Source organism: Gobius niger, assembly GCF_951799975.1.
Source record: "Gobius niger genome assembly, chromosome: 15".
Classification (NCBI taxonomy): Eukaryota; Metazoa; Chordata; class Actinopteri; order Gobiiformes; family Gobiidae; genus Gobius; species Gobius niger.
In genome coordinates, this window is record NC_136866.1 from 3,453,686 (window position 1) to 3,478,784 (window position 25,099).

The 25,099-nt window shown below is 43.0% G+C and overlaps 2 protein-coding genes across 2 annotated transcripts in view; one reads left to right on the forward strand and one right to left on the reverse strand.

Annotated features, from left to right (window-relative positions):
- Nucleotides 1–742: 742 nt before the first annotated feature.
- On the reverse strand, nucleotides 743–7,017 carry hnrnpub (heterogeneous nuclear ribonucleoprotein Ub). The gene is made up of 14 exons (XM_079571906.1): nucleotides 6,494–7,017; nucleotides 5,377–5,491; nucleotides 4,165–4,244; nucleotides 3,947–4,086; nucleotides 3,761–3,860; nucleotides 3,535–3,647; nucleotides 3,197–3,460; nucleotides 2,998–3,117; nucleotides 2,782–2,910; nucleotides 2,498–2,666; nucleotides 2,084–2,365; nucleotides 1,735–1,991; nucleotides 1,516–1,644; nucleotides 743–1,375 (listed from the first exon to the last, which is right to left on the reverse strand). The coding sequence occupies exons 1-14, from the start codon at nucleotides 6,936–6,938 to the stop codon at nucleotides 1,325–1,327; spliced, it is 2,394 nt and encodes a 797-aa protein (XP_079428032.1). The 5' UTR covers nucleotides 6,939–7,017; the 3' UTR covers nucleotides 743–1,324.
- Nucleotides 7,018–12,619: 5,602 nt separating this feature from the next.
- kif26bb (kinesin family member 26Bb) overlaps nucleotides 12,620–25,099 on the forward strand; it is a 52,777-nt gene continuing 40,297 nt past the window's right edge. Inside the window, exons 1-3 of the mRNA XM_079571778.1 lie at nucleotides 12,620–12,893; nucleotides 13,036–13,344; nucleotides 22,870–23,376. Coding sequence (XP_079427904.1) covers nucleotides 12,834–12,893; nucleotides 13,036–13,344; nucleotides 22,870–23,376 — 876 coding nt within the window. The 5' untranslated portion in view covers nucleotides 12,620–12,833. The remainder of the gene's footprint in view (nucleotides 12,894–13,035; nucleotides 13,345–22,869; nucleotides 23,377–25,099) is intronic.

Consider the following 25,099-nt stretch of genomic DNA (forward strand, 5'->3'; position numbering starts at 1 on the left):
ACCTGCAACAAAAAGGCGATAGAAATATAGTTTGTGGTAATATAATCTTGATACATTATTACGCTGTAAACTTAGAAATTTCATTATTAAACAACATCCAATCTGACATTTAGTATTATAGACAATTTGAACAGCAGTACTTGGGCAAACTATCACTTTCACAGGATCACTTCATTTTCTACGCATTCGTGCATCAAACAGTGGTATTTACACATTTTTACACGCCGGATGAGCAGTGTGGAGCTTTCTCAGGAGTGTCGTGACTCGTGGGCCAGAAAGAAGCTACGGTTTTGCAAAAGAAAACAAAAGCGGAAGTGACATTTTGTAGCCCTTGTTTGCTGGTGATTAGCAACCCGGTCTCTTCATAGCATAACCACGTGATTGAAAATCTTATGAGCTCGGAAAACACCTTGAACAGGATAGCGAACCGTGTCTCAAAAATCATACATGTGCCTCGATGTCAGTCTTAGAGTCAGTGTAGTTCCGTTCACTAAATACTAAACCGTTTTAAGATTCGTCGACTAGGATAAACATTTACTTTAAAACAAAACAAGCAATATATTATAAAATGGCTTTGTTTCACACGTTTAAGAATGGCTGAACCAGAATGTTAGTGGCTGAAATGAGATGCGTTAATACTAAAGCGGTGAGCGCCGGGCCTGGGTTAATGTGTGGCCCCGGTTTATCAAAGGTATTCTACACACCTTTGAGTTGAAAGTGATAAGGCAGGACGAGGAGTAAAAAAAAGCCAGAGATGTTTATTGCGGGGCTAAGGTTTACAACGGTTTGGAGTAACATGGAAAATCTGCATCTGTGACAGGGCAAACTGGTAAAAGTCTAATAGAGGGATTTAGATTACAAGCATTCCTTGCATTCTTGTTTTCTTTAAACTTTTCATACAAACTACTCAAAAAACGAAATATTTACAATTTATAATAAAGAAATTAAATCACAGCACAGATAAAACGCACAACCCTGAAAACATCTTGTAAACGTCAGCTAAATACAGCACAACGTTCCCGACTCGTGACGTCCTTAAAAGCAGGTCATTAAAAATAGTAAAAATAATGAAATTTACAGCAAAAAAAACAAAAAAACAAAAGCTGATGCCTCAAACGAGACGCACCCACAAATTAAACTTCAACAAAGCGTCGCTTAAATGGTCTCCGGACGAGGAATGTTCCAGATGTCTGCAGCCGTGGCATGGTTAAGTGTTACAACAGGATGGGAGTAAAAGAAAAGCAGTTTTTTTTTTTTTTCGAGGGTGCTCCGTGGCGAGAGGTGGGTGTCACTTTGGGCCACCAGTTTGTTTTAAAACAATGTCCTAGTAATAGCCAGGCTGGTACTGCTGACTCCAGGGCTTCTGGTTCCAAAACTGCACCAAACAAAAAAGGAGAAACATTCAAACAAACTCGCCAAGTCGATGTTGTCACAGTGAGATAAAGGACAGGCAGCCATTGTTGTATTTATTGCATAAAAACAGTAAATGAGACAATAAAATGACTCATAACTCACCCCTTGCTGCCAGCTCTGGTTGAACGCCTGGGCCTTATCCATGCCATTTCTGTTGTTTCTGTTGGCGCCGAAGTTTCCATTCTTGTTGCCGAAGTTGCCACGGTTACCGGCGCCCCCTCTGTGCTGGAACTGAAAGAAAATGCAAAAAAAACACACATTATAAACTGCTTTCTGAAGTAACACAGGTGATTTTGCAGAAGTGACTGGAGGGACACCTACCCCTCCGGGATGCCCTCGGTTGCCCCCGCGGTTCATGCCCCCTGCTCCTCGGTTCATGCCCCGGATCATGGGATTTCCACGGTTCATGGGGCCGCCTCTGGGGCCCATACCGCCTCTCATGGGTCCGCCTCGGGGCGACCCACCCATGTGCATAGGAGCTCCTCGAGGAAAGTTTCCACGGCTTGGGAAGCCTCCTCTGAAAGCTGGGGGCGGCAGGAAGCCACGGGGAGGACGACTGAAGCCACCACGAGGCGGGACTGGAAGCAGACAGTACATTTAGTTATATTAACATCTCCCATTTCTATACAACTGAGCGTTGACTAAAACACTGGAGTCCTATGACACTCACGTCCTCTGAAGCCGCCTCTGTGCTGGAAGCCTCCTCGTCCTCCACCGCCACCGCCTCTGTGTCCCGGGCCGCCGCGCGCAAACTGGTGCTTGCCTCTGCCTCCACGCTGCCCACCCCCTCTCTTGGGCGTGGTGCTGCCCTGGTTGGGCTTCTTCTCTGCAGGCAGGACAGTCTTGGCCTCCTCCTTGTATTGCTCCAGCAGTTTTGTGGTCTCCTCTTTCTGCAGCTCAGCAAAGATCACCTCACTGAAACTGTCGCCCTCATCTGGCAGCGAGAAGAATCCTGCAAGGCAAATAAGTTCAATTATATATCTATATATTTAAGGCAATTAAACAAAACAACTATATTGTAAATGCAACATGACAGTATTGCGAGAACATGTCGATTTGATTTTGACATAACAGTACATTTTACCTTTCATTTTAAGCATCGCGTGCTCCGGCACTTCTTTGCCATCAAGCTCCACTTTCTTCTGGATTCTCTGTTTGTAGTCCTCGTCTGTGGGACACACCACCACTGCCTTCTTCTGGAAACCGGCAAACAGGCACATCTTCCTCTTCTGACCCGGGCCGGACAAGTTGGTCTGGGGAAAGAGCAATAGGACTTTAATTTCGACTACAGCTTTCAGGTTTCTCATCCCATTGAAAACAACTCATTACAATGAGTCTTAAACTCTAGTGTTTCAAGAAAAGGCTTACATGATCCAAGATGTAGTTTCTCTTCTTACGAGCAGCGATTTCAATGAACTTCCCAAGGAAGAGCGGTGCACGCTGTGAAATTCCAACAAGCTTGGAAACATCTTTGGACTGGCGTTTCAGGCTGTTGAGCTGTTTGGATTATATGTTTAAAAAAAAAAGTTACAAATTGAAGACATTGCCAAACTAAGCTTTTAACTACACAACTCGAGCACGTACCATCATTTTGTCCACAATAGTGTCACTGCCCAAGATGTAGTATTTTCCAGGATTCTCCTGCACATGGTTCTTGACCCAAGTTGTTTTTCCAGAGCCAGGGAGGCCGACCATCACGATGATCTAAGAGTGAGAAGAGTTTTCACTCAAATGTTCTGCAAAGGCTTTAATGTTGAGGCCTGTGCTGGCTGTAGTTTATTACCTCACAGTCTGCTTTAGCCTGAGGTCCCTTCAGCCCTCTGACCCTCTGGCTCACAGGAAGCTGCTGCATGAAGGTGTAGCCCTCTGGCAGAGGGAAGTATGGAGTCTCCATTTGGCCAAAGTTAAATTCCACTGCACAGTTGTGGCAGATGACGTGAGGGAACAGGGCCTTGTCAGTCAGACTGTCTTTAGGGACCTGGAACGCAACACTGGGCTCTCCTCCGTTTTTGGAGTAGGACATCACCACCTCTGCACCCTCAAAATCCTGTAGGAAACATGGGCGTTAACTTTACAATTACTTTGCTAATCTAAAGAGGTGACGGGCATTAAATATCTCACAATCATGCAGCAGATGACATCATTCTCGTCGTACGTTTCCCCATAGTCCTCAGTCACACAGTTGGCAGTCTTCTTGCCTTTACTGGAGTAGGCATAAGAGTGTTCCTCCTCACCTAAACAACACAAGCTCATTTCAAATCGCTCACAAATAGAGAAAGCATTTGTCCTCTCACAAATAATACACAAGTAAAGACCAAGTTTGAATGGTAATGTGTGTAATACTGACCGAGGAGCAGAGTGCCAGTCGCCTCGGACCATCCCACCTGCACATCATGAATTTCCATGTTTTTGCTGGAAACGTGCTTCACTGGAATCTTCTCAGTGATCTGTAGAACATTGTAACAGGTTTGTTCATAAATAATACTCATCTACTTAAACAACAATAGATGCAACCATTAGAATATTACTGCACCTTCATCTCAAAGCAGACTTTTCCTTTGTTCACACCGTAAGTCGCCTTTCCTCCAGCCCAGAGATAAGCAAAGCTCTCCATGGTGAGAGACGAGGCACTGTACCGGTCTCTAGACACTTTGAAGTGCAGGTCACAGTTGTCTGAAGGAAAAAGAAGATTTATGAGCATGACTTTATTGACTGCATTTATTAAATAGAAACGCTGCGTTATGGACGTACAAGTATCCAGGCACACTTTAGTGTCATCAAACTCTTCATCTTCCTCCTCCAGAGGGGGAACAGGCGACTTGAATGAAGCCCTGGAACAGAAGCATCAGGGCCATCAGTGAGAGCTCAGCGCACGAGTGCAGCTGAATGGATCATTAGGATCCTTTTGGTGCAAAGAAGTTAATTTAAAAACACTGGTTAAAGTCATTTTGAGAAGCACTTACCTCCGGCATCCATTGAAATCTACAACATCAAAAATACAGACACTGCAAACACTGACCTGGTCACCTCCAGCGCGGTGAAAAAAAGGAAATTATTCATTGGAAAATAAGTCCAACTCATTGCATTGTCTTAAACTCACAGCAGAACTGTTTGTACAGGAAACGTTTGTTGGTAATACAAACAGTTGTATGAAACATTTACAAATAAATAAAATATATATAAATATTGTGGAAGGTGCAGTCCTTTAAAATGTTTTATAACAAAACTTGCATCCTTAAAAAAAAATAAAAAAATCCTTGTTTGCCCGTGGATGTTTACAGCAATAACAAAAAAACAAAAAATACAAGTATATTTACACACACTTCAAGCAAATGATGGAGGACTAGAGCACGCTCCATGCACACACAACACATGCACGCACTCATCCACCCACACAGAGAAAGAAATAGCACATGACAGAATTCAAATATTAACAGAAAGATTGAAGACCGCTGCGAGGCAAACGAGGGACGATCAATAGCGGATTCCTCCAGGACATGGCAAAACGAGAGCTCTATGTGGAGTCCCTGCAGCCGGAGACCCCTCCTCCCTCGCCTCTCTGCATCCCACCCAGCCCACCCTTTATCACAGCTGCTGCCTCCCACTCAAGTCTCTTTGAGCAGCCTTAATTCATCCTTGAGGACACAACTGGCTTTTACACATTATGAGGAACAAATGAGCAGTCATATACTTTATAGGTGCACTTCTGCTACAGAATGCAGTCCAGACAAAATGACAGGGCACTGGAAAGGTAAATGGTAAGGCTTTAAATAGTCAGGGATGACCCTCAAAACATTTCAAAATAAAGATATTTATAAATGAGTACATTTAAGTGAGGGTTTTCCTCTGATTTTATTTGTAAAAAGTATGAGTGCATTGGCACTTAAAGCCAATACATTGTAACAAAGCTATGGATGGCACTTCAGGGATGCTGAAGGCCATTTGGCTCTGTCCCATCCTTACCAGCTGTATTTGTTTTCTTCAATAAATTCAAAGTAGCCCCTTCCATGTTCCTCCCGGCGTCTCTTAACACCCTTCTTATTCTTCTGATCAGCATTCGTGTCTTTGTCCGCATCCCCTTTGAAAATAGAACAAAGATATAGAATGAGGTGTTCCTTTGGGGTGAAAGGTCGGACTGGCAGTGGGAGTTTAGCCCACAAAGCCCGGTCATTAGTTACAGTCGACCATGAAATAAATGAAGAGGCAACACCTCATGATGTAATTAGAACAAAACAAAGTCATCATAGTCCAAACAATAGCCAGAAAGTATTTACAGTTGGCTGGTCCATGAGAATACAGACAATGTTTTAGGGGGCTGGGGTGTGTCTACAGCTAGATAGGGCAATAAAATCACTGCGGGTCAAATGGAGCATGCAAATAACCCCTCTGCTTATCCCCTTCCCCGCCGTTAACCCTGAAACCCAAACACCCGAGGGTTCAAACCACGCGTTATAACACTACGGCGCGCGTGCCACTTCCTTTCAGCCATTTCAAGAGTTCCCAAGGACCAACAACATGCCCCTAAAATACCACCAATAACCCAATTTTGTAGTTTAAACGTGTGACTCTACAGATGAACACACACACCGGCATTTATTTGGAATATTGTTGCACGTCCAAGGGAAAACCTGAATGGGCTAACCGCCTAGCTAGCACGTTAGCACTAGCGTAACGGCAAAGACACAAAGGACCGCTAACTAGCACGGCGCTGGCTAGCTCGCTCACCACGTCACAAAACTATAATAAACATACGGATTTATAACTTATCACGGTCGGCGTTGCTTTGTCGTGTTATAAACATTCAGAATAACTAGAACTAGCCGGACTTATTCAGATAAACGCGGAGCTGTAGCGGTTAGTCGAATGAAAGAAGCTAGCGGAGATTAGCACATGGCTAACCGTGTCAACTGAGGATAGCGCCTTAATCTAACGAGGTCACATCTTAGCTCAACATGGACGACGCGGCGGACGCAGCCGGGTCGCGTCGCTACACAGCAACAAGGAGTGAAGGCCCGGTGCATTATTATTATTATTATTAAATCATGTGGGGGTGTTGGAACATGCTTAAAAAAACACTCACCTTCTTCTGCCTGGTCCTCTGGCTCACCCTCCTCCTCAGCCTTAAGCGCGGGGTCCATCTCCTCATCCTCCCCCATCTCCTCATCCGCAGCGCCGCCGTCGCCTCCATTCTCCGCGTCTGGTTCCTCTTGTTCCTCTGCGGCGGTGGTGGCGGCGGCGGCGGCTACTTCTTCCGTTTCTTCCTCCTCCTCCTCCTCTTCTTCTTCGTTCGCCTCCATGGTTTCCTCCAGCGGGCCCTCTTCCTCCTCTCCCATGCCCTCCTGGTCCTGCTCGGTCTGGGCGAAGCCTTCGTCCGGGGTCGGGGAGTCGCTGAGGGCCTCCTGGTCCAGCGCGGCCTGCAGGCGGTCCATCAGCTCGGCCTTCAGCCCTTTGTCGGAGAGATCGCGCTTCTTCAGCTCGTCCTTTAGCTCGTTTACCTTCAGCTTCTTCACGTTGATCGAACTCATCGTCGAGCCTTGGCGTTAAAAACAAATGGCGGAATTGTGAATAAATAAGCGGACGGGCTGTTGTGCGTGTGGATGTCGGGTGTGCGCGCAGAGGAGTAGCAGCCGCGGAGAGACGCCTGTGCTGGGGCTAAAGAGCGGCGTGTGAGCCGTGCGTGGGGGAGGAGCGTGCCGACGCTACCGGAGTACCCAGACTAGTGCGCACTGGGTTTCGCTCAGTGGTTTTTTAATGGGTTTCGCGTCGGTTTCGGAGCAGTGGGGGAGGTACGTAGTGCGCACGCGAAATATAACTAACCGGTGGCCATCTGTCGCAAGCCTCAAGCAAACAAAAGCAGCTTTAATCAAGTTACAAGGACGCAGAACATAGATTGTCTTTATGATCATTTTAGATTGCATGAGAACAATGCGCATAGCCGTGAGTGATGAATAGAATAGAATAGAATAGAATAGAATAGAATAGAATAGAATAGAATAGAATAGAATAGAAAAAACTTTATTGTCTACCATGCACAATGGTGGCAGAAATGTGCCTTTGGCTCGCTCATACATTCTAATACATTTGCCCAGCAATGTACATAATAAAACCAGTTAATTATAAAATCAGTTCACTGCACTGCAAAAAGTGGATTCTAAGCAAGTAAAAAATGTCTTACTTTAAGAAATAAGTTCTTATTTTTTCCCTAAAAAGTAATAATGTCTCACTGAGCAAAGTTTTCTTGAGAAAAAAAATCTTTTTTTAGGAAATAAAATCTAGCCATTTCTTGTTCAGATAAATTTGCTAAAAACATGTTAATTTTTCTTGTAACAAGAAAGAAAAACTTTTTGAATCTTCTTCAGCTTTAGACAAAGACTATTTTTTCTTAAGTTAACGGCTCGGTGGCACAGCGGTTAGACCCCAGCTACGCAGCTCGAAGGTCCTGGGTTCGATTCCCACCAGGACGGGGCCTTTCTGTGTGGAGCATGTTCTCCCTGTGTCTACCACTAAAAACATGAACAATAGGTGAATCCTCCAGCAGGTGATTCTGACCATCAGCCTGGCTCCACATCATGGACATGGATCCCCGGGCGCGGCAATACTTTCCTTAAATGTTAATATTTATTAAGAACATTTTGATCAATAATGTGTGTAATTTAGAACATTTTTCTTAAATCAAGCAACATTTAAGTAAAATATCCCCAAATTTGTCACTAAATAAGAATGTTTTCCTTAAATTCATTTTCTGAGGACATTTTGTTTAATTCTAGCTATTTATTTGCTTAAAAGTGTTTCTTTCTTGTTTTATGATGAGAAAAAAAATTCTAGAAATAATAATTCTTAGCAAGAACAAAATGCTGACCCCATTGGCAGAATTTTTTCCTTAAAACGGGACAAAATGTCTTATTTTTTCCCCTTGTTTTTGCAGTGAGCAGACACAGCAGCAGCAGGTTCACTTCATTAAAGGAAAGGAAAAAGGAACAGCTCCTCCTGGAACCGCCACCTTAACGTGGTGGAGGGGTTTGAGCAGCTGAATGATCCTGGAGCTCTGTCTCCCAGGGCAAACAGGTCCTATAGGTGACGGGTCAGACAAAGAGCGGTTCAGAAGCCCCTTATGAGAGACCGTTTAGAACCATGAGGCCGTCCTTCTGTGGACCCACCACCTGCAGGAGGAGCCATGAGGGGCTGGTGCAATGTCATCAGCTGCCCCCACGACCCGGCAACGGACAAGTGGAAGAAAATGGATGCATGGATGGATGGAAAAAGGAACAGACTGACTGAACGACATTAATACTTAGAACTTATCCAGCTCCTTGATGGCAAAGGGAACAAAAGAATTCCTGAACACATTTCTCTTGGCACAAGGAAGTCTGTATCTCTGCCCTGATGGAAGGAGCTCAAAGTGATGGGACAATGGACGGCCATCATCATCTGTGATCTTAATACAGACACGACTGCTTTACTATAATGCTGAGATAAACTGGTTTGTTCTTGACCTGTTATTTTACTGCCCTGTTTAACAACTCTGCCAAGTTTAGCTTTGTTTTGGACACTTAAATGACCAAACCAAGAGACTATGTTAAGTATCAGCACGCTCTCAATGAAACACTGATAAACCCTTGATAAGATTTGGTCACTAACTTCAAAACCTCCCAGCGACGCAGCAGGAAAAGCCTTTGCTGAGCTTTCGTGTAAACACAGTCGACATGTTCGTTAAATGTGAAAGAATTGTCCAAAATTGTTCCTGAATTGATATTAATCTAAATTTACGTTCGGCGTCTGTTTGAGTGAATCGTCCTCAAAGCAAACTGTGTTGATCCTATTGCCCGTAGGCCTGTTGTTAAAGCATAGGCCCAATTTATCAAACAAGAACAAGAAAATGCCTTAAAAAAAGTCGAGAACACCGTTGATGCGCTGAACCCAATGAACAAAATAAGCCTAGCCACCAGATGGAGACATTTTATATATTATAGCCAGTTCATAATGTTAAATGGAGGAGTTCTTGTCTGTGTTATTTGGTAAAGAAAACAGAAAAGAAAAAACAAGACACGGATCATCAAGAGTGTGGATTTATAAACAGCCTTCATGTCATGGAATTGGTGAAGCAATGGTAGGCTATGCTTCACCAATTCCATGACAAGAAATTGGTGTGGGATATGACATTACACCTGGCATAATAATGATAAGGCAAGTTAATTTGTAGAGCACAATTCATACTCATGGCAATTCAAAGTGCTTCTCAGTTGCATAAATACAAGAAAACAAATACAATCAATAAAAAACATCAACATAGAATTAATAAATTACAGTAAAAGGCGAGAGTGCAGATAAAATACTTTCAGTCATATGCTCGGGCAAAAAGAACTGTTTTCAGCCTGGATTTGAACATTGTCAGAGTTGAGGCCTGTCTCACATCCTCGGGAAGACTGTTCCAGATTTTAGCTGCATGAAACTGAAACGCAGCCTCACCGTGTTTAGTCCTGACTCTGGGAACCACCAGGAGGCCCCTCCCTGAAGTTCTCAGGGCCCGAGATGGTTCATACGGCTGTAACATGTCAGAGATGGACTTTGGTGCTAAACCATGAAAAGACTTGTAACAAGCAGAGCTGTTTTAAAGTCTATTCTCTGAGTGACAGGAAGCCAGTGCAGAGACCGGAGCACTGGACTAATATGGTCAAGATCAAGCATTGGCTTAAATGACTGGAATTGAGGAAATGTTTCTTGTTTTGAGCGGTTTTCACTCATTTAGACACTTTTCCTGATCGGACCAAGTTTACTTTGCTTGTTTGAGGACATTTCAGACCAGTTCTAGGGTAAATCTCGCTTGAAATAAGAAAGTAATATTGCCAATGAGATAAGAACAATTTTCTTACCCCATTGGCAAAGAAAATTACCTGAAATAAAGACGAAATGTATCGAAACGAGTCAGAAACGTCTCAGAACAAGTGAAATAATCCAGGACAAATGCCCAACAACATCTTAACCAGTCAAAACAACAAAAAATTGGATTATTATGCTCAAATTGAGATGTTTATACTGATCTAGTTAATTACTTGTTGCAGTGTATGATAATCAAAGAAAGCTCTGCCTCAACGCGTAGGCCTATAAACACCCAAACACCCATTCTCCAGCTGTAGCTAAGCTATCAGGAGATAGGTCCTTGATAGGTGCTTAATATGGTTATTATGATGATCAGAAGTCAATCAATTTCAATCAATTGCTTTGTATATCCCGATATCAAAACAGGAGATGCCTCACGGGGCTGAACCAAACATTAAAACAATGAAACAAAACAAAAACAAGACAATGTAAACTTCAGGCAAATAGTGTCCAGGCATAATGTCCAACAGAGGTCATGTCCAAATAAGCAGATAGGGAGAACCATAAGGAGAGATCCATTCCCATGGACGGACGAGCTATAGATCAGGCGCGGGCAATTCATGTTTTACAAGTCGCCTCACTTGATGTGAGAGGGTCGCACCAACGATAACTGAATTCCACTCTACTTTCTCCCTTTGCAAAATGCACTGAATTATACGTAGAATTGGCATGATGGTAAGTGTAAAGACAAAATAACAGTCTGATGTAAAGTGTAACAAATGGACAGGTATCAAGATGGCCGTCTCTCAGCTCCTTCTAAACTGCATTGACTTTTGAGTTTTGCTGTATATGTTTCGTGATGAGCACAATTAAAAATATGAAATTGAAAATACAGAGCCATTTTAGCCCACTTGTGCAGTGGGTGGAGGCGGCGCGTCTGATTCACCGCTTTCCTTTTTGGCTTGAAAAATGCCCCAAAAATCATAGGCTATTAATCATGGAAAAGGAGTTGAGGGCCGGACAAAAGTGCTTGGGGGGCCGGATCCAGCCCACGGGCCGCAGTTTGCCCACCTCTGCTATAGATAGACTCAGGGCGTGTGATGAAGTGATGACAGGCTTAAATTAAACTATATATTTTTGTATCGTATCAAAGTTTACAGGGGAGTATGAATCACTCCGGTAGGGTTCATTCTGGAGGAGGTTTTGATCCCACAAGATGTTTTATGACTGAATACATTCTGGAAGAGCACAGAAGGGCCACCAGTCCCGCCTTAACCGAGCTTTACCCAAATCTAAAAGCTAGAAAGAAAAGCATCAAAAATAGAGACAAAAAAGAGGATGAAAGCAAAACAAAAATGTGCCGGAAAAGCAACAAAAAAGTGACAAAAAATGTGACAAAAACACGACGACGAAAAAAGCAACAAAAAGTGACAAAAAAAAAAGTAATGAAAAAACAACAAAAATATGACAAAAAATGCGGCGACTTGACAAAAAGTTACAATCACTTTTGTCGGTCTCAGCTTTCAAATGGGGCGTTACATTGTTGCTCTCCAGTCGAGACGCTTTTAGATTTGGGTAAAGCCGAACTGGAGAAAATGCTCTCCGTCAAGGCGGGGGGTAAGTGTCACATTTACGCTAATTTGGGCCAGGCTGGTCAGAGTCCAGGGCTGTGTTTCAGTCCCAGTCTGCCCCTGCCCCCAGTGTTAATTTCGTCGACTAAAATATTTAGTCTTTATTTTAGTCAAAGTGATATTTTCGACGACTAAAATTGGACTAAAACTAAATTAAAAGTTTTTCATGAGACTAAAACTATGACTAAAATGTCCAGATATTTTAGTCGACTAAAATAAGACTGAATTTGTGTAAGTACCACAATAAATACCTAGAATTACCACTGTATCACTGTAAGTACCACCGTAAGTACTACAATAAGTATCTAGAATTACCTCTGTAAGTACCAAGGACTTACCGGCCCGTAATGTAAAGTGTTACCAATAATTCTACATTTTCCCAAAACCACATAGTTGCCCATTCATGACTCAAACTCATGCCTGGACATGGTTCTTTAACGGCACGAGATAACGGGCTGTAACTGATTTAGTTTTGTTACGGCTCTGTAGTGATGCAGTTCTACAGAAATCCACTGATTGCTCCAAAGCTAAACACAAAAATGAAAAGGAGAGACTAAAATCATCCAAACTTCTATTGAGCGTCTGAAAGAGCCTCAGATCATGTAAATTCTCTGCTAAAGGATCAGCTCTGAAGAAAATTAACACTGCCTACCCTATTAAAGTAGAAGCATTTGGGCACATTAGATCAGTGGTTTGAAGCCCGCAGAACATCGCCCTCTCGTGGTGCGCTCTAAAACTTCCCACGACACCACGAGACGCTCCTCTGTGCATCACTCCTTCCCGACACTTTTCCCTCCACTCCTCTCTCTCCATCCCCGCCTGGCTGCTCGTACTCTATCCTTCCACACTTCCTCCTTGCCTTAACATGAACTGGAGCTTTATCTTTCCTCCGACTCGCTCGCCTTCGCTCACGTTACCTCCAAATCACCGCTGCCTTTGTTCGGACATGTTTTTAAATATTAACAAGTTACCATGTCGTCCCTGACTGGAAGAGGAGAGAGATTTCCCGGCTTGGTCAGAGGCACAGCTTGGGTAAGTCCTTTTTTTTATGCTGAAAATAAGAGTTTACACTAGTTTACATCAAACTGTAGCACATGGGCGTGGTTACAAATGCCCTTAATCTATTTTTTTTGTCGTGCGTAAAACCCATTTCCATCCTTATCCCGATTCCAAGGACGCGCAAGTGCAGCCTCACGGTGACTTCTCCGCGCGGCGCCCGGCTCCGGAGGGCTCCAGAGACGACCCACTTCGGAATATCATGTGCCAGAGAGCGTCCTACAAGTCCCTGCCCGGATACGGAGCTGGGGAGCGCGTAGCCAACATGTCCTACGGCACCGGGACGCTCTGCAGGAGCACGGTGTCGGCGCTGACCGGGTTTGGGAGGGTCGAAAGGCAAGTTGCCTGCGAGAAGTGTTCCGCCACGCTGCTCGGACTGAAGAAACAAGCCCTGAGTCTGGCGGTACATCAACAGTTTGCGTGCAAGGTTAGTGGTTACGCGCGTTAATTTGACTGTTTAACGTTGTGGATCGTTTGCGTTGAAAGTATTGAAGAGAGATTTCAGTTTTGAGTTGCAAAACCTTGTAAAATGTTTCTTTATTTTGTTAAGACTGAAGGCTACTTGGTGGCCGCTGGTTCATGAATGATTTCCTCCAGCAGAAGCGGCTAAAGTAATTGAATAAAGCAATCAGAGACTAGTATCAGTTTCAATAACGCAATCCAAAGGGCGCGCATGAAATGTAGGTGAATGGCTGCTGAATGGATGGTGGGCGTAAGTACTTGAAAAAAAAAAAAAAATCCACACCACAAGATATGAAGCCAGTCGGACATGGCAGTCATACAATTCATCCCAAATTGTTTTTTCTTTCCAGTCTTAAAGACACATAAATGGTTCATGAAGAAGCTGAAACATTAGTCTAAACCAGTGGTTCTCAATCCGGGGGTCGGGACCCCTATAGGGGTGCGAGACAAATTTGGGGGGGTCGCCAGATCATTTAGATAAAATATACATATTCCCATTAGCATATAATCGAATGTTTTATTGTAGCATGTGTTTGTTATTGTACCAGAGGGACATTATTTGTTTGTAGTTTCATGAATTTTATTTCAGCCGTTTGTTTTTTTTCTTTGTTTTTTAAGAAGTATGTAGGCTAATGTTCCTATTTCTCACGGTGTGACCCGGGCGGGGGGTCACGAACCCCTTTACCTGTTATAATGGGGGTCCCGACTCCAAAAGGTTGAGAACCACTGGTCTAAACAAGCATGGGCGACTGTTTTCTGTGGAGAAAATGCAGAGTTATTTAGTCTGAGAAAATACAATAAATCAGTCATGGTAAAGCACCGTATTTTCCAGACTATAAGTCGCACCTGCCAAAAAATGCGTAATGAAGAAGACAAAAGCGTATATAAGTCGCTCTGGAGTGTAAATCGGATCAGCCTTGACAACTACACGGGCACGTGACATTATATATATGACAAACATGTGGAATTAGATGTTTTGAAGTCGCACCTGAGTATAAGTCGCACCCCCGGCCAAACTATGAAAAAAAAAGTGCGACTTATAGTCCGGAAAATACAGTACTTTACTGTGACTGATTTACTGTGTTTTCTCAGAGCAATTAATTCGGTAACACTTTACATTACGGGCCGGCAAATCCGTGGTACTTACTGTGGTAATTACTAGTAATGACAATGGTACTTATTGTGGTACTTAAAGTGGTAGTTACTAGTATTAGTGTTAGGGATTAGGGTTAGGGAGACATAGAGTCACCACTGTATCTCTCGTCACTAAGAGATACAGTGGTAATGCTCTTAGTAATGAAGGTTGTACTTCTATTTACTTTGGTACTTTAAATGACAGTTTCTAGTAGTTACAGTGATACATCTATGGTACTTATTGGTAATTCAAGGATACTACAGCAGCAATTCATAGGTAGTAAATGTGGTACTTCTACAAACAGAAGTCATTTCTAGGATTTTGTGACTATAAAACAACATAAATCACCATTAGAGAAAACAAGAAGTACAACCTTCCTTACTAAGAGTTACCACTGTATCTAGAAGTACGTACCTGGTAATTCTCACTATAATATCCTTTGAGTACCACAATAAGTACCTAGAATTACCACCATAAGTACCACTGTAAGTACCACAATAAATACCTAGAATTACCACTGTATCACTGTAAGTACCACCGTAAGTACTACAATAAGTATCTAGAATTACCTCTGTAAGTACCAAGGACTTACCGGCCCGTAATGTAAAGTGTTACCAATAAGTTTACATTTTCCCAAAACCACATAGCTGCCCATTCATGACTCAAACTCATACCTGGACATGGTTCTTTAACGGCAAGAGATAACGGGCTATAACTGATTTAGTTTTGTTTTACGGCTCTGTAGTGATGCAGTTGTACAGAAATCCACTGATTGCTCCAAAGCTAAACACAACACGGTTTTAGATGTTCAGTAGCATTTACTCTGATTGAGGAGCATCTTGTGTTTCAAGATTGACTTGGAACTAACTGAAGTTGCATGTTGAATGGTGATTGGCGTAACACAGTATTTCCATCGTACTGAATATATTTATTTCATTGTTGGTTTGTTTTTCACAATAGAACGTGAATAGGCCTGTGGAATATGTGGGTTGCCTTTATTTCACCTTTAAAGGAACGGGCCACCGTTTTTACACACTGAGATATGTTCTTACCTGAGCTTTGACGAGTTCTTTAGGACCTGTCTGATCTTCCCCCGTGCCTTCAGTCACGTAAACAAAGCACAGACGGCGTTAGCATTTAGCCTCTCCCTCTCTCCTCTATAGCTCCAAAACAGGTCAAGATAGAAGCTACCAAGCTCTTCCACGTTTTCCCTATTTAAATATGGTTACGTGAAGTGTTCCACTACAAAGTATAATTACACACAATTAAACAATGTGGATTTTCTAAGCGGATAAAAGGGGGAACTATATTGTAAGGCGTAATAATACCAGGAGTAGTTCAAAATCCGTGCAGTAATCTTCACTTTACTGTGCAGATGCCAAATTACTCCTGGTATTATTACGCCTTACAATATAGTTCCCCCTTTTATCCGCTTAGAAAATCCACATTGTTTAATTTTGTGTAATTATACTTTGTAGTGGAACACTTCACGTAACCATATTTAAATAGGGAAAACGTGGAAGAGCTTGGTAGCTTCTATCTTGACCAGTTTTGGAGCTATAGAGGAGAGGGGGAGAGGCTAAATGCTAACGCCGTCTGCGCTGTGTTTACGTGACTGAAGGCACGGGTGAAGATCAGACAGGTCCTAAAGAACTCGTCAAAGCTCAGGTAAGAACATATCTCAGTGTGTAAAAACGGTGGCCTGTTCCTTTAAATCTTCTGATGATTTATTGCACTTTTGCTTTAGCGTCAAAGAACAACCCAAGCTGAGCATAATATTGACCGTATGCACTTTACTCTCAACAAAATGTCATAATAATTGTATCGGGCATATTTCACACCATCATTTAAGACAATAAAAAGGTGTTTATTGTTCACGGGGGAATGTTGATGCTGCCTTTGAGAGCCATGTCTAAACACTCTGTCCGCCCATCACCCATCAAACACGAACCCATTCTGCATGGTTTCAAACGGGCATCAATATTTCATCCGAGCAACTCTGTCATTTCTTCACCGCTGTCCCGTCCGCGGAGAAAAGGCGATTTATTTTAGTCTTTGAGAGAGAGAGAGGGAAGAAACAAGGTTCACAAGAGCGTTTCAGACCACAGGCCGGAGCCGTGCAACGTTGGGAGATAATGCTATCTTGTGGCTACTAAGATGGTCAGCGGAAACCCGATAAGGCAGTTTTTATTGATTCGCCTTTTTCAAAATGGCTCCACGATCGCTATATCATCTCTTTATATGGGCTCGTAGACTGGGTGAGATGGAAACGTCTTCAGTCTACAGTGTTTGCCATATGCTCAATAGAATATTTATATCCAGATGGGGCACAAGTTGAAAGAAGGTGGGGGGTGGTCTTTCCCAAAAATGCCTGCACCCCTGTCTGTGGGGCAGGATTACTAACCTCAAAAACTGATACTTTAATTTTTGATGGGATTGAGCAAGCTATTTTGCTGCCAAATTTTAAATTGACTAACATAAAAAATGCACGCAACGATCCTCACACTGGAAAGATGAGTGCTTGGATACAATTCAACAAATCAAATGTATTAAACCATATCAGGACAAATGAATAGCTCTTCTTCATGGCACCTGTTAGTAAATTGGAGAGAATAATGTGTGGAGTGGGTGTCGCAAGATCATTTTGAGACAATATTTTGTGCATTTCTGACGTTGAAATGTATGTATTTTTGATTTAAAGGTCCTATATCATGCAAAATCGACTTTATTGAGCTTTTAGCCATGTTGTTATGCTATTTCCTTATCAAAAACACCCCCAGGGTGGTTTGTGGCTTCATTCACGCAGCTCTCAGTAATCCTCCTGAATCCTGCTCTCTGAGGCTCCGCCCTCCTGCTCTCTGAGGCTCCGCCCTCTCCTGGTGAACGACTGAGTGTTCAGTTGTGTCGTCACAGCGGAACGGAAGTGCTCGACGTCTGTAATGTAATGTCTTAATTCTATGCTTACGGCCTGATTTTAATTTGTAAAACAGCGTTTTCATTATTTCTGTCGTAAGAGAGAAACAAAGAGGGAAAAAAAAATAAAAATAAAAAAAAGAATTAAAAAAATAAAAAGGATGTGCCCGAGGTGCTTCCAGGTCAGCTGAGGCCAAAACAACACATCCTCTGAGCGTCTGAACAGATCAGTCATGTTTGAGCTGCAGCTGTGAAGATGGAGCTCGTTACCTACTCTGGACACTCATGTTCTTTATTCTTAACTAACATAATGTCACGGAAAAAAAAGAAGCGCGTTTGGCTACGGAGTTTATTCAACCTTTTTCAAGAAGAGGCCACTCTCTTAGAAGTTGTTTTTTTCTCCGGGATTCAGCGACTTTCACCAAAATGGTGTTTTTCTGTGACTGTCACTGATGGATGTTTGGTGAACCTTCACCTGAATCAAAGTGGATTAACTTTTATAACCAACGCGAGTCCCATAATGTAAACAGCAATGGAGCAGAGGGTGAGTCAGTCCAAACGCGGGTTAGCTTGTGTGTTAGCATATTAGCATGTGTGTTAGCATATTAGCATGTGTGTTAGCCATTTATGAAGCTGTGTTGCAGATATCGACTCCTTATAACTGCATCGTGAAGTATCTTCACTTATTGCTGTTTATTTATATTACGGTAAAGTTGTATGTGCGGAGAGAGGGGGCGGAGTTAACTGAATCGAAGCGTTGTGTCTTCCGGGTTTGAAAAATACCTCCAGAAAACACTTATATTTATCACAAAAATGAGTGCTCCATAATGGTAGAGGTACAGTATATCATATAAATGCCTATACTTAACTTTGGAATGGCTAAAATAGCATGATATAGCTCCTTTAAACAGCATATAAGTAACTTGTTTACCTTAATGAATCCTTTTCGTAGTCCTTCTGGGGGTAATACAAGTGTTGATAGGATGATTGTGGGGTCTCCCTTGGTGTCGGAGGCCTCCATACACACTAATAGAATCACGAAGAAGAAGCTAGCATGCTAATGGGCAAAGCTAACTGCGGGCTAGCGCTACTTAAACAGTATTTTCAGCCAAGTTTGAGTGAAAAAAAGTATCTCCATTGTGTAATTGGATGTACAACATCCCTCTCTCCCTTTGTCTTTTTTGTCAGTGTAGTATTTACTCTCATTGACAATTACTGAGTTTAAAACTGTAACATGATTTGACCCCTGCAGTGGTCACTATGGCCTCTAGGGGCATGAGTTACTTAGTAGGCTACTGCTTTAAGTCAAATATCAAAATACAGTCAGCTAGCATAATTCAACCAGATTTGGAATATTTTGCTCCTTAACTTCTTAACCCCTACCTGACCCAGTTTGGCTTTACCCAAATGTAAAAGCTTCTTGGAGAAAGTGTCAAAATTGTGACAAAAACGAGAAGAAAACCCAACGGAAAAGTGACAAAAACGCGGCAAAAATACGACTAAAAAGTGATGAAAAAGCGACAAAAGGCGCCGTATAAGAGAGGCAAGAAAGTGACACAAACATGACAAAAGCACAATAAGAAAGTGACAAAAACACAGCAAAAAAGGAAAGAAAATGTGATGAAAAGGCGTCAAAAAAGCAACGTGGAAAAGCAGCAAAAATCGGCAAAAACAGGGAATGAAAACATGACTAAAAAGCAGCGAAGAAGCGACAAATGAAGGAAAACAACGTGCCTGAGAAACAACAGCAACACCATGAAAAAAGTGACAAAAACACGACCAAAAAGTGCAGAAAATGCAACAAACAAGCAACAAAAGTGTGGTTTCCCTTTTCCTTCGTGATGTCTTTATCGCTTTTCTGATTTGCTTGAATGCACAATCTTATGCCAAACCGCTGCTTCTTTCTCGGAGTGAGATTTTGCTTGATTTGTGCGAGAGCGAAAACATTATCTTTTAAACTGCTCGAAATTTCCCAGCATGACGTTTGGTTTACAACGAAACTTCCCTTTGGGCTTGGAGCGTCGTTGTTGAGGGCTAAGTGCGAAGTGTGGTATTCCTCCGGGGCCGTATGGGTCACTGGCACTGTGTTGGCAGCTTCAGCATTGATCGACTGGACAGGGGCACTCAAGGAGAGCGGTGGGCCGGCCAAACACAAAGTGACAACTTTACCAAGAGAGAAACAGGAGCAGCTCATACATTCAGAAGGAAATAAAACAGGTGAAAAGCAAATGTTAAAGAGGGGGTATTCTGCTTTTTTCAGTCACATAGCACCAGTCTATAACACACTACAAGGAGGACTCAGGCAAACCTATCCCTAAAATGGCCGCCATCAGAGTTTTTACAGATTACTCAGAAATACGTGAATGTGCCAAGGCAACACTTCAGGCATGTTTTTAATGAGGGAGTGACATAATAACATGATGTAAAGCTTGAAAAAGTCCATTTTGCATAATACCCCCCTTTAATAATTGTATTACTGGGTCATTGGGTTGTCAAGAATAATCAATATTTATGACATATATAGTCTTAATCTTGAAAATTTGAACCTCTTAACCCCCACCTGACATTTTCTCCAGTTTGGCATTACGCAAATCTAAAGGTGTGTGGAAAAATGCGTCCAAATAACAAGGATGGATGAAAAGGAAAATACAAAAGCAGAATAAAAATGCGACGAAAATGTGACAAAAACGTGACAATAACACGATAGAAAAGCAACAAAAAAAGTGCTGAAAAAGCCACTAAAACGCAACAAAAAAGTGACAAAAATGTGAGGGAGACACAGAAAAAAAGAGAGAAAAGAGTGACAACAAAAACATGAAGAAAACACGACAAAAAACAGCTTAAAAAGCGATTAAAAAAACAAAATCACGCCAAAAACTATCACTTTTGTAGATCGTAGCTTTCAAATGAGGCATTGCACTGTCCAGTCGGGAAGCTTCGATTTGGGTAAAGCCGAACTGGAGAAAATGCGTTCAGTTCAGATCAATACCTGATGTATGTCCCTCTAAATGGAAGTAAAAAATCGATATGTTGCTGTTACACCACACAGCCAAATATACGTGACATGGCGGCTGAGCACAAGAAGGTCCTGGTCTCGATTCCCAGACAAAGTGAGACCCATCGACCTAAAACATGCACAATAGACGAGTCCTTCTGCTGTGTAGTCTTGAACAAATCTAGCTCAAGCTCCACTGACATCATAATAGTTGTCAAAATAATCCAAAAATTCAAAAGTTTCACATACGGACATCCTTAAAATCCTATTAGATTATAGCTTACTCACTAGTGCCACCTCAGGCCATACGTGGAACTGCACCTTCTATATGAGGGACAGTGCAGGATTTTAGAGGCAGTTGTGGTGTGTAGGGGGAGGAAAATACATAATTTTAACATTTTTAAACTCTGCATAGTCCCTTTAACAGTCAATAAAATGACCAGGCACTATTTTATTATAGATTCTTGATTCATCGCAGTCGTTCCTCATCTGTGATTCTGGTGTGGCCCGTCCTCCTGCAGCAGTGGCTTGTTGTGCTTACATCCCGCGCCTAAAATGATAGCAGTGGCATTAATCAATAGTGCCGGACCCGTGATTACTCTGCGCTAAGTGCTAAGATTGCCTGCCGCGCCTCACAGTGACTCACCTTGCATTTGCTCAATCATCCGTCTTGTTATTCTCAGCAAGAAACTCGAGCCGGTGTCATGTCCTCCATAAATGTAACACGTATCGGACGGACATGTTTAGTTCAGAGAGGAAGCGTGTCGGTGAGCAATAAAGGAATATCCTAATTAGTCTATTGAAGAGGGGGTATTCTGCTTTTTTCAGGCACATAGCACCAGTCTATATCACACTACAATGATGACCAAACCTTCTGTTGGTCTGTAAATGCAGTAAATTAGAATGACTAGAAGGCCAATTCAACACTGAAAAAAGTCCAGAGAAGGCACATTTCTCACACAGAGGAAGCCCACCTCGTGACATCAGCAGGTGGGGGTGAGGGTTTTGAATGACTGACTGAATATAGGATAACTCTCAAACACATGGTATGTTTTTCAACTTTTATTGCAAGGCTGTATTTCCTGGATTTTGTTGAGCACAAAACGTTTCTTCACCTTTAACCCTCTTAACCCCCACCCGAACTGAGCTGGTCCAGTTTGGCTTTACCGAAATCGAAAAGATTCTTGAAAAAAAAGTGTCAAAAGAGAAAAAAAGCGACGAATGTGACATAAATGTGCCCAATGCAACAGAACTCGAGAAGCTTTTGAGAGAGTGAATGGGTGACTGGTTCCTTACTGTAACACGCTTTGGGCCTGATAAAGGTAGAAAAGTGCTATACAAGTTGAGTCCATTTACCATTTAAAGAAGTACTAAGCAACTCTTGCCCCCAGTGGCCATAAGCGCAACTGAAAATGTCGTAGCAAGTTGATATTTTTTAACGTATTAATTGTCCGTGAGAGTAAATACTACGCTGACAGAAAAGACAAAGGGAGAGAGGGATATTGTGCTTCCAATTACACAATGGAGATCATTTTTTTCACACAAACTTGGCTGTAAATACTGTTTATGTGGCGCTAGCCCACAGTTAGCTTTGCCCGTTAGCCTGTTAGCTTCTTCTTCGTGATTCCATTAGTGTGTATTGCACTTCCGGGTCGGAGCAGGGAAAGTTGCAAAGGTGCTTTTCAGGCTAGAAACACCGGGGGGGGGGGGGGGAGATGAAAGACCCTGCAATCATCGCATTAACACTTGAATTACCCCCAGAGGGACTACGAAAAGGATTTATTAAGGCAAACAAGTTACTTAGTACGGCTTTCAAGGGGGCTAAAATGGACTTTTTCAAGCTTTCCATCATGTTATTCTGTCATTCCCTCATTAAAAACATGCCTGAAGTGTTGCCTTGGCACATTCACGTATTTCTGAGTAATCAGTAAAAACTCTGGGGATAGGTTTGCCTGAGTCCTCCTAGGAACGCCCCCACCTCCTGGAGACGCCTCCAAGCTTTGGTCACCAGCCGAGTAACCAACCACTGCTCCTCAGCAGAACCCCCTCCCCACTGATGCCACAGACAGCGTGTGGAGGGGGCGTGTCTAAAGGCTCAGAGGTTCTTAAAGAGACAGAGGCCTATTTCAAGACATTCACTACAGCCATTTTGAGAGAGACATTTTATACAAGGCAGTTATTCTAGTTTACTGCATTTACAGACCAACAGAAGGTTTGTCATCATTGTAGTGTGATATAGACTGGTGCTGTGTGACTGAAAAAAGCAGAATACCCCCTCTTTAAATGTTCTATAAAGTGTCATTCCCACTTCTTCCTTTAAAATGTTTTCATCAATCAATGCTTGTAGATCTAGTAGAAGCTTGTAGATCCCTACATACCACACCCATCAAAACAATCCAAATGAATTACATATATGTTTAAAAACAAAACACTTTTATGCGTTTCAGGACTCCAGTGATCTTTCATCCTTCCTCCACAACAACCTCCGGGTCCACAACCGCCCCACAGACACCTGGGACCACGGCGAGTGCAGCACCTGCGGCACCAGCGTGGACAAACTCAAACAAGAGGCCATCTACCTGGCGCTCAACCGGGGCCAGGCTCCTCCTTCTCGGGCCCCCTTCGAACCCCCCTTCGAATCCCCCTTCTCCTCCGCCTCTCTACTGGGACAGCTGGACTCGACTTTGACCAGATATGAGGACCGGCCGTCCCGAGACTTCGCCCGGACTCTGCAGCACTTCCGCAGCAGGACCCACAGCCCGCTGCGCGCCCAGAGCGGCGGCAGCCCCCAAAACGCCAGGGCGCCCCCCAGCCCCAAGACCCCGCAGCGCACGCCCCAGACGCTCCGACGGAGGGGCGCCAAGTCCCCGCACCCCGACATGGACCGCTGGGTGGAGGAGCAGAAGCAGCTGGCGTCGGGCAAAGCGAGCGCCCCATCGCACGCGCGCCATCAGGTAAAAAGCCCGTCGCTAAATCACGGGTCGCACTTGCTCTTATGTCCCCCCCCCCTTTTTAACAAGCTGGAATACATCTCACACGGGCGTCGGCAAAGCAGTGATTCATGGGGGGGTAATCAGGGTCTATTTAGCCGCCGAGACCGCGCGCGCGTTGTTTAAAAGTACTTTTGCTAATGGAATGGAACCCGGGTCATATATTACCCCTGTCATAAAACGCCGGGCCGTCAAAAAGCACTTGTGATCAATATGGGGGATGGTCATATTTAACAAGAGGGGGGGGATCCGCATTACTCTGATGGAAGCGCACGGCCCCCCCCCGGTCCCCAATAAAAAGGTTACAAACCCATTCAAGGTGAAGACAAGCGCCGTGCTCGTCCACTACGACAGATCGGGCGCATTTGAGAACGCGGAGTTTTAAAGGCGGTGAATCAGAGCGACTTCATTGATCTCATAGGGGGGGGGGAAATTCTTTGTAATTGTATTGATGTAATTCAAGAGGGAGGCTTTTTCATTTGCCTAAAAGTAAATGCGGCGCAGAAAGCTACTCGTCAAAGTACTTCAATACCTTCAACAAACGGCAAATCCCGCTGAATAAATGAAATGTGCAGAGGGCGAAGTCAGATCTATGTCGCCAACATGTTTTTTTTTCTCTCTGCCAAAATTAAAAGAGAAAAATGTATATTGTTTTGCAGACGCTGCTTTGATTAGGGAGGCATTTGCGTACATCCAAATCACAAAACGCAAAATGTCATCTGTGCCCCATATGCTAATGTGCATGATGACAGTGCCCTTTTGCACAAGTGAAACACATGAGGGAGCAGTGATTTGATTGAATTTTACTACAGGCTACTAGACTAGGGCTGCAACTAACGATTATTTTGTAATTATTAATTATTTTTACGATTAATCGAGTAATCGCTTGGCTGTGTGAAGGAATTTTTTTTTTCTTTCAAATTTTTTTCGCACATACAGCTGAAATGGTGCTGCTTGAAGATGTGTTGATGGAGTAAACTAAAGAGACATGTTTGTTGGAGGCTCTATTCATGAAATTTACAATGGAAAAAATTTACACAGACCCTAACTATATAAACAAAGTAGGTTTTCATCAAAAATACTACATTTTTATGTAATTTTTGTTCCATTTGAGTCTGTGTGAACCAGAAAACGATTAATCGATTACTAAAATAGATGAATCGATTAGTCGTTTCAGACCTATACTAGACCATAACATGAACACTATTACTGCTACTATGACACTCCAATAAGCATTGAATGTATAAATCAACGGTTGTTTTATAACATTTTAACCTGGATAGACTCAGACAAACAAAAGCAGCGATTAGGAAGGTTTATTAACAGAATCTTATTTTTTTTGCCCCGTTGGTATTCACCTTTTTCCGCCCCGCCCACTTTTGCCTCTTTTTGCCTTGTCTCAGCACTTCTGTTGTCCTGACACTTCCGGTTGAGCGAGAAACCTGTTTATGAAGCGGAGAACGAGGGAAAAAGTTCCCCGCTCAAATCTGATGTTTAGTCGATTGATTTGTGTAAAATGTCCGATGTTCATTTGCACCAACAAATCGACACTGCACCGTTTCTCTGCGCGGCCTGAAAACGGCTTTGTTTTCGTGCAGTGACTGATTTTATCTAGACTTCTCCGGCCCCATGTTAACACATAGGAGAAAAGGGGCGGGCACAATTCATGGCGCCGCCCACGCGAGCC